The following is a 9992-nucleotide window of genomic DNA, read 5'->3' as shown; positions in this document are numbered from 1 at the left end:
AAACAGGAAGCAAACCAAAAAGGTGTTGACTCTCCACATCTATCAAGACAACTGGAGCACTGGGCCAGACACTTAAATAGAACCTGGACCAGCTCAGGTGAAACACCTTCCCACTAATGAGATGGACAAGCCAGCACAGGTGTAACACATACTGACTAACGAGGTGACACCAATCAATCTCTTCCATTTCAGAGCCTGGATTTTTCCCCTGAGGCTAATATCCAAATTATGTCGAAATCAATTGATAAGGGGGCAAACGTTGAGGCTTCTACATTTTGACACTATTAAAATAATCCTAAAACAATGTTAAAACATTCTACATTGTGACATTAATTCGTTGAAATCATGAAACAACTACTTCATGTATGTATTTTCTAATATTTGATCAGAGATCATTTATCAGATTATCTCTGGTCACAGCTATGAGCTTTCTCTCCTGTGTGTGTTCTCTGGTGAAGAGTCAGAGAGCCAGATGAAGCAAATCTCTTCCCACATTGACCACAGCTATAAGGTTTGTCTCCTGTGTGTTTTCTCTGGTGCACTGTCAGCTCTCCAGATTGACCAAAACCCTTCCCACATTGATCACAGCTATACGGTTTCTCTCCTGTGTGTGTTCTCTGGTGTTGAGTCAGGTGGACAGATCGAATAAAACCCTTCCCACATTGATTACAGCTATAAGGTTTCTCTCCTGTGTGTATTCTCTGGTGTTGAGTCAGAGAGCCACATGTAGTAAAACACTTCCCACATTGACCACAGCTATAAGGTTTCTCTCCTGTGTGTATTCTCTGGTGTTCAGTCAGAGAGCTAGATGAAGAAAAACTCTTCCTACATTGACCACAGCTAAAAGGTTTCTCTCCTGTGTGTGTTCTATGGTGTACAGTCAGAGTGCTAGATGTAGTGAAACTCTTCCCACATTCACCACACATATAAGGTTTCTCTCCTGTGTGTATTCTCTGGTGTCGAATCAGATGGCCAGATGTAGTAAAACTCTTCCCACATTGACCACAACTATAAGGTTTCTCTCCTGTGTGTGTTCTCTGGTGCACTGTGAGCACTCCAGATCCACCAAAACTCTTCCCACATTCACCACAGCTATAAGGTTTATTTCCTGTGTGTGTTCTCTGGTGTTGAGTCAGAGAACCAGATGAAGTAAAACACTTCCCACATTGACCACAGCTATAAGGTTTCTCTCCTGTGTGTATTCTCTGGTGTTCAGTCAGATTGCTGGATGTAGTAAAACTATTCCCACATTGACCACAGCTAAAAGGTTTCTCTCCTGTGTGTGTTCTCTGGTGTACAGTCAGAGTGCTAGAGGCAGAAAAACTCTTCTCACATTGACCACAGCTAAAAGGTTTCTCTCCTGTGTGTGTTCTCTGATGAATTTTAATGCCTGATGAGGTGAATCTCTTCCCACAGTCAGAGCAGCAGTGAGTTCTCCTCCCTGTGGATCTCTGCAAGTGTTTCTTGAGGTGTTCTGATCTGGAGAGACTATTCTCTGCCTCTTCAGCATCACAAGGTTGTTGAGGCTCCCCAGAGGACCCACGATAGTCAAGTATATCTCCTGTGTGAACAACAAAGTCAGACTGATGATTAAAGGCCCACAACAGCGGTAATCCACTGTAAAAGGTGATGCCAACAGCATAGCCATGATGTTGTACAACAATTGATGTCTGTAATGAATGTTAAAACTATTTGACAATTGTCTTAAACGAGCAAGAATAGTCATATTTTGTCTTGTTTTCACATTAGTAGTAACATCCATGATTGTAGGCTAAAATTGCAGCACGAGGGCAATGTGACTGCAGAAACTCCTCCCTGCTAATGAGGAAACCGATAGTTATGGATGTACTATATCTGCCTGGAGCAAAAATGGTGAGCAAAGATTTTAGTTTTTCACAATGTATTCTGAATATGAATGGGGGAAAACTCAGGGGAGTAACCTCCATTTCCAGGTTGCTAATGAGTAATTTTCACACTGCTTTGGATTAAAATTGTAAGGCTCGATTGAATGTCCTGTTTAATATAATGTTTGCTACAGTATTATGAATTATGTGAAATTATTGAAGAACCGCGTTAATGACAGTATCCATTTGGGTGTCAAGAAAGTAAAGATTCTATTTTTTATTTCACCTTTATTTAAACAGGTAGGTCAGTTGAGATCAAGTTCTCATTTACAACTGCGACCTGGCCAAGATAAAGCAAAGCAGTGTGACAAAAAAACAACAGAGTTACACGTGGAATAAACAAACATGCAGTCAATAACACAATAGAAAAATCTATATACAGTGTGTGCAAATTGAGTAAGGAGGTAAGGCAATAAATAGGCCACAGTAGAGAAGTAATTACAATTTAGCAAATTATCACTGGAGTGATACATGTGCAGATGATGATGTGCAAGTAGAAATACTGGTGTGCAAAAAAGTAAATAAAAACATGGGGACGTGATAGGCAGTTGGATGGGCTATTTACAGATGGGCTATGTACAGCTGCAGCGATTGGTAAGCTGCTCAGATAGCTGATGCTTAAAGTTAGTGAGGGAGATGTAAGTCTCCAACTTCAGCGATTTTTGCAATTCGTTCCAGTCTTTGGCAGCAGAGAACTGGAAGGAAAGGCGGCCAAAGAGGTGTTGGCTTTGGGGATGACCAGTGAGATATACCTCCTGGAGCACGTACTATGGGTGGGTGTTGCTATGGTGACCAGTGAGCAGAGTTAAGGGGGAGCTTTCCCTAGCAAAGACTTATAGATGACCTGGAGCCAGTGGATTTGGTGACGAATATGTAGCGAGGGCCAGCCATTGTAAGTCAGAACCGTCCAGAGTAGTGATGCTAGTCAGGCGGGCGGGTGCGGGCAGCGATCGGTTAAAGAGCATGCATTTAGTTTTACTTGTGTTTAAGAGCAGTTGGAGGCCACAGAAGGAGTGTTATATGGCATTGAAGCTTGTTTGGAGGTTTGTTAACTCTTGGATCTACCCATCCCGGATACGGGAGAATTGTCATCAACTGACACTAAGTAGCATTACGCAACGGACAAAAAATCTTACTAGAAAATATTCATATTCATGAAATCACAAGTGAAATATATTCAAACACAGCTTAGCCTTTTGTTAATCACCCTGTCATCTCAGATTTTGAAAATATGCTTTACAGCCAGCAAGACAAGCATTTGTGTAAGTTTATTGATAGCCTTGCATAGCATTATGTCCAGCTAGCAGCAGGCAATCTGGTCACGAAAATCAGAAAAGCAATCAAATTAAATCGTTGAGCTTTGGATGTTTTCACTCACGAAACTCCCAGTTAGATAGCAAATGTTCTTTTTTTCCAAAAATATTATTTTTGTAGCCGAAATAACTCTGTTAGTTCTTCACGTTTGGCTGAGAATTCGACCAGAAATTGCGGTGATGACTTCGCTGAAAAATATTCCAAATTAGCTCCATAATAGCAACAGGAACATGGCAAACGCTGTTTATAATCAATCCTCAAGTTGTTTTTCAAATATCTATTCGATAATATATCAACCGGGACAGGTGGCTTCTTAGTAGGAAAGAGAGAAACAATGGCTGCATTTGTCTTTTACGCACAAAACACTCTGAGACCTACGGTAGGACCCATTACTTCACTAACAATAACATAGACCTACTGTAGGCCCCATAACTTCACCTAACAACAACATAGACCTACTGTAGGGCCCATAACTTCACCTAACAATAACATAGACCTACTGTAGGACCCATAACTTCACCTAACAACAACATAGACCTACTGTAGGACCCTTACAACAGACCTACTGTAGGACCCTTACAACAGACCGAGGACTATAAATTATTTCATATTTCAGGTGAAACATGGAAACTAAAATGTCTTTGTCATGACATTTCATAACCTGATCACCAGATAATTTTGTCAATAATCCCACTAAGCTACTCTGTAATGTGTTGTCATTCTAAATGTCCTGAATAAAGGAAAATAGCTCTGTGTGTTGTTCAATAGCCTATCCATCAAGGAACAGTGCTCTACACATTATGAGCTAAGTATCTCTGTGTCCAAACAGACTAACGAGACCCTACTGTAAATCAAGCAGACAATAACACATTATAAACACCAATTTGTTAGGGATGTTGGATCCAACGTGGAGCACGGCATAACTGTCTTTACCAGAGTAATGAATGAAGAAGCACTTTGGTTGTTGTTGCATGTCGTGATGTTTGTCATTTGACTGGAATTCAGAAAATTATTTCCTGGATCAGCTGATGATAGTTGAACATGTGACTGTAACTAAACAGCTACAGTATTAAGAATGATGTGTAATTATTGAAGAACCGCGTAAGTGACAGTATTGATTTGGGTGTTAATAAAGTTATTTGGGTCAATAAAGTTAAGGTGACTCTTGGTTAGAACCACTGGATTTTGCAAACTCAAATGAATTATAATTTCTGTGCCCATGAAAACTGTTTTCCCAGCGTAATATAAGGAGACACTAAATATTACGTAGGTAGAGTGCATTTCAGAGATCTGACTCCCAAAAAATGTACTAACAGGACAATAACCTAAACCACAAGGCCAAATCTACACTGGAGGAGCTTACCAAGATGACATTGAATGTTCCTGGGTGGCCTAGTTACAGTTTGGACTTAAATCGTATAGAAAGTCTCTGGTAAGACTTGAAAATGGCTTTCTAGATCAAAAACCGACTTGACAGAACAGGAAGGATTTTAAAAAGAATAATGAATTTCACATGAAGGTCAGTCGCCTATTGGATGACATCACGACTTCCCATCAAGCCAACTCCTTAAATACCTTACTATGACATCACTCACTCCTTCTAGTTTCCAGTTGTCTAAAAAAACACTATTTTGCTCAAAACATTTATTTTGTTTCCCTTTAGTGTGTTTATACTTTACTGTATTTGTATATCACTTTTCAATAGGAAAAGTTAAAAATCACTGGAGGACGTCATGAACAATTCATACAATACAAAAACATATTCAAGAGTAGAACGCCCTTTTAAAATTCACACATTAGTTCAACAACTGCAGAGTTTGTGTCCCTGTTTTATAAGATAGTACTCACTGTATTTACTGGTGTTAATCAGATCAATGTCCCTGTTTTATAAGATAGTACTCACTGTATTTACTGGTGTTAATCAGATCAATGTCCCTGTTTTATAAGATAGTACTCACTGTACTTACTGGTGTTAATCAGTTCTCCAGTCTTCTCTTCTTCGTCCTCCTCTAATGTGACAGTAATCTCCCCCTCTTCATCCTTCATTAAAAAAACGTCTTCATCTTCTTTCACTGTCACAGTAACCTCCTTCTCTCCAAAACCTGCATCCTCCTCTTTCTCTTCCTCCTCTTCTTTTACTGTAACATCCACCTCCTCTTTCACTCTGAACGCGTCTTCCTCGTCTTTCACTGAAATGTCTTCCTCCACCTCTTTCACAGTAACAGCCTCACCCTCTACTTGTTCTTGTATTGTAACAGCCTCCTCTTTGACGAGAGCTTCTTTCTCCGTCCAGCAGATCTTCTCTTCTTTATCAGGAGGAGAGTAGCTTAGTGAACTCATGGTCGGGGATAACAGCTAGTTAGCATTAGCGACTAGACTAGTGCTAACTTGACCAGACAGCTAATTGACTTACAACGTAAATATTAAATTAAATGAGGTAGCTAGTTGTTTACACATAAGTATGTTTAAATCATAGTGTTAAATAAACTAGTAAATTGGCTAAAGAGCTTGAATGTTCCGACTTTGTTGTCCAGCGAGCTACCGAGGTGACTGCAGTTGTTGAAGAAGCTTTCCGTCCACTAGATTATACGTCACAGTAGAAACATCGCCTGAAAGAACCATATCGCCATCTGCTGTCTGGAGGGAGGAAACGCAGTTGAGGAGGGAAAACTTTTTTTCTTCTTCATTGAATTATATTATAAAGCAGTTTAGATAAACGTTTTTTTCCTCTCCATTAAATAAGAATATTATGTCAACACGTACAAAGAGCAACAAGTGTTGTTTGATTAGTTCAGGTTTTTTATGAGATTCTAAAAAAAACTCTACATCAACTCCACATCTATATTTCTGATTCAGTCAAATAACTAGATTTCAAAAAAAGCACCTAGTTATTGATACCCTTGATAAAGATGAGCAAAAATTACTGTATGAAATAAATAAATAAACTTTACCCACTACCAGGATATTTTAGCCCAAAACCTGGATACCTCTCTGCTAGGAGGCTGACACTTGGCCATAAGTGGATCTTTCAGCAAGACACATCAACACCCACGAAGAAATGGTTACTTGGGCACAAAATCAACATTTTCAACGGCCATCTCAGTCTTCGGACTTGAACTCCCTTGAACACCTGTGGTTTGAATTGAACAGGGCAGTCCATAAGCGTAGACTAAATAAATCAAAGACCTGGAGAGATTCTGTATGGAGGAATGGTCTAAGATCCCACCCAATGTGTTCTCTAATCTTATAAAACATTTTAATGTCATTATCTTTTTCAATTGTATCAGTATAAAATAATATAATTTCCCTTTTATTGTTGGTGTAACAATACATCATGTAGATGTATATAAGAACAGACTAGGTCTATACTGCTCCTACATGGTATAACAATACATCATGTAGATGTATATAATGAACAGACTAGGTCTATACTGCTCCTACATGGTTTAACATCATGTAGATGTATATAATGAAAAGACTAGGTCTATACTGCTCCTACATGGTGTAACAATACATCATGTAGATGTATATAATGAACAGACTAGGTCTATACTGCTCCTACATGGTTTAACATCATGTAGAGAGGTATGCTACCGTTCAAAAGTTTGAGGTCACTTAGAAATGTTCTTGTTTTTGAAAGAAAATCATATTTTTTCATGTATCATTTATAAAAACCTGTTTTTGCTTTTTCATTATGGGGTATTGTGATGTCATTTTGGGGTATTGTGATGTCATTATGGGGGTATTGTGATGTCATTATGGGGTATTGTGATGTCATTATTGGGTATTGTGTGTACATTGATGAGGGGAAAAATGATTTAATCCATGTCAGAATAAGGCTGTAAAGTAACAAAATGTGTAAAAAGTTAAAGGGTCTGAATACTTTCCGAATGCACGGTATATATAGGGGCAGTACTCAGTGACATCACTTCCTGAAACAGGAGGTACAAATATATAACATAGGTTCAAAATATCAACATTCAATGTATCAAAAATATATGACCACGCTGAAAGTGGAAACGCCAGCCCAGCCACAATCCTAGAGGTTCACTGATGATCAACCTCCTCCTTCACATCTGACTCCTGATGATCAACCTCCTCCTTCACATCTGACTCCTGGTCATCAACCTCCTCCTTCACATCTGACTCCTGATGATCAACCTCCTCCTTCACATCTGACTCGTAATTATCAACCTCTTCCTTCACATCTGACTCCTGATGATCAACCTCCTCCTTCACATCTGACTCCTGGTCATCAACCTCCTCCTTCACATCTGACTCCTGATGATCAACCTCCTCCTTCACATCTGACTCCTGATGATCAACCTCCTCCATCACATCTGACTCCTGATGACCAACCTCCTCCTTCACATCTGACTCCTGTTGATCAACCTCCTCCTTCACATCTGACCCCAGTGATCAATCCAGAGCGTCTTCTTTCTTGGGGGGAATCCCGATGGACGACATCATCCAATAGGCCGTCATCACCACCACCGCCCACAAGTTAATTGTCATTCAGGTTATCAATGGGAAGAGCATCAGCAATATGTCCTGTCTGGTAACTTGTCTCATTTAATGGATTTGGATAACATTCACAAATTCTACAGCACAACGGCAGAGTCATGTCTTACGTGTAAAACTAACAATGACTCAATAATCCTTCTGGGAATGTTATGATGTCATAAAGTTATGGGAGGAGTTAGAAAGTTGGCTGTCAGAAGTACAGTTATACAATGTAAAATGACTTTTGATCAGTCTGTCTGCAAGAAAGAAAATAAAAAGTTGAAAGTGAGTGGGCGACGGAGAGAAATAAAATGGTGCTGATGCGGCGCTGGAGACGGGGGTGTGTTCTAGTGGGTCTGGGCAGGTTTGATGTAGTTAATGGAGATGGGGGTGTGTTCTAGTGGGTCTGGGCAGGTGTGATGTAGTTAATGGAGATGGAGGTGTGTTCTAGTGGGTCTGGGCAGGTGTGATGTAGTTAATGGAGACGGGTGTGTGTTCTAGTGGGTCTGGGCAGGTGTGATGTAGTTAATGGAGATGGAGGTGTGTTCTAGTGGGTCTGGGCAGGTTTGATGTAGTTAATGGAGATGGGGGTGTGTTCTAGTGGGTCTGGGCAGGTGTGATGTAGTTAATGGAGATGGAGGTGTGTTCTAGTGGGTCTGGGCAGGTGTGATGTAGTTAATGGAGAAGGAGTTGTGTTCTAATTGGTCTGGACAGGTGTGATGTAGTTAATGGAGATGGGGGTGTGTTCTAGTGGGTCTGGACAGGTTTGATGTAGATAATGGAGATGGGGGTGTGTTCTAGTGGGTTTGGGCAGGTTTGATGGAGTTAATGGAGAAGGAGGTGTATTCTAGTGGTTCTGGGCAGGTGTGATGTAGTTAATGGAGATGGAGGTGTGTTCTAGTGGGTCTGGGCAGGTTTGATGTAGATAATGGAGATGGAGGTGTGTTCTTGTGGGTCTGGGCAGGTGGAGATGGAGGTGTGTTCTAGTGGGTATGGGCAGGTGTGATGTGGTTCATGGAGATGGAGGTGTGTTCTCGTGGTTCTGGGCAGGTGTGATGAAGTTAATGGAGATGGAGGTGTGTTTAACGTTTGCAAGCTTGAGCTTGATATCGACCTAGTGTGACCTTCCTGGTCCCGTCTCTCAAGTCAGTGAGTCAACACAGGAAGGTGCAATGGATGGATAGTTAATTTATTTCCAAAGCTGCAATGATGGGACACACACAGTATGGATGAATGATCAGTAGTGACGGGATATAAATACCACTCCCACAGCAATTCTACATTAATCTGCCCTGTAATATACTAACAAAAAAAACAGTTGAAATGTCTATCAACGTTATTGATCGTATAGTGGATTTAACAATTGCTACTAATTCCTAATTTACTATAATAAATATAAATACATTATTTCCATGTGTCTCATATTCACTACATCAGAATAAACTGTCATCCATTTTAGTATCAAAAAATTATCAAATTAACCTGAAATATTACTCAAAGTCCCCCTCTGGTGGCGAAAAAGTATAATACACCTAAACTAACAAAACCGGGCTGAGAAACGGGCTGGTGTTCATGAGTTTATAAAACATATACTTTATACATTTGTCATAAATGAGCTGCATTGATGAGACACACAGTGTGGATGAACGATCAGTAGTGAACAGGGTAAAAATAGCACTCCTAAAAGAAGATGCATTTTCCAGTTAGATACCAACTTGAAAGAGGGATCTTTAGCATAAAACCCACAAGGAAAACAGAGATTTGGCAAATAACATATAAAGAGAGGCTGACTTGACACCAAACCAACAACAGTAGTTACTAAAACATAAATTGCTAATGTGTGATTTAAAACGTGGATTTTATGATGTAATGTCAATTTTATACCTTTCTATCCCAGGACCACTCAATTTTCAAGTTCTCCATAAATCTGCTGTGGATTACCCAGAATCCCATACCTTTATCACACGAGCGGGGCAGCGGTCTAAGGCACTGTTCTTAACTGAATTGCCTAGTTAAATAGAGGATACAAATATTTTACACATGTAACTTCGTTACACCGTTACACTGGCAAACAAACTCAGTAGCACAGAGAAGAGCATCCATATGACGTTGAGAAATACTGCATTGTGGGTAGTTTGGAAGAGTCACAAAATAAGTTAATAAATATGTAATAACGCAAAAACATAACTGTTTGTTCTTATAGGTACCATATCGTGATTACAATTAGCTTACCAAGTCTTTAACCACACTGTATTGTTACACTGGTGAGTT

At 39.9% G+C, this 9992-nt stretch overlaps 1 protein-coding gene across 1 annotated transcript; it reads right to left on the bottom strand.

Moving 5' to 3' along the window:
* Positions 1–380: 380 nt before the first annotated feature.
* LOC139401123 (zinc finger protein ZFP2-like) lies at positions 381–5558 on the bottom strand. The gene is made up of 2 exons (XM_071145597.1): positions 5177–5558; positions 381–1561 (listed from the first exon to the last, which is right to left on the bottom strand). Exons 1-2 carry the CDS (start codon positions 5556–5558, stop codon positions 405–407), a joined length of 1539 nt encoding a protein of 512 aa, XP_071001698.1. The 3' UTR covers positions 381–404.
* Positions 5559–9992: the final 4434 nt, after the last annotated feature.

Source organism: Oncorhynchus clarkii, unplaced genomic scaffold, assembly GCF_045791955.1.
Source record: "Oncorhynchus clarkii lewisi isolate Uvic-CL-2024 unplaced genomic scaffold, UVic_Ocla_1.0 unplaced_contig_409_pilon_pilon, whole genome shotgun sequence".
NCBI classification, from domain to species: Eukaryota; Metazoa; Chordata; class Actinopteri; order Salmoniformes; family Salmonidae; genus Oncorhynchus; species Oncorhynchus clarkii.
Note: the sequence above shows the minus strand (reverse complement) of the source record. Positions and strands in the feature narration are given on the sequence as shown.

What these genes read in the sequence shown, in the direction of transcription:
- LOC139401123 (XM_071145597.1), bottom strand. Translation starts at nt 5,558, where the DNA reads ATGAGTTCACTAAGCTACTCTCCTCCTGATAAAGAAGAGAAGATCTGC. An exon ending in GATTAACACCAGTAAGTACA is followed by an intron (nt 1,562 to 5,176) that starts GTGAGTACTATC and finishes TTGTTCACACAG; the next exon opens with GAGATATACTTGACTATCGT.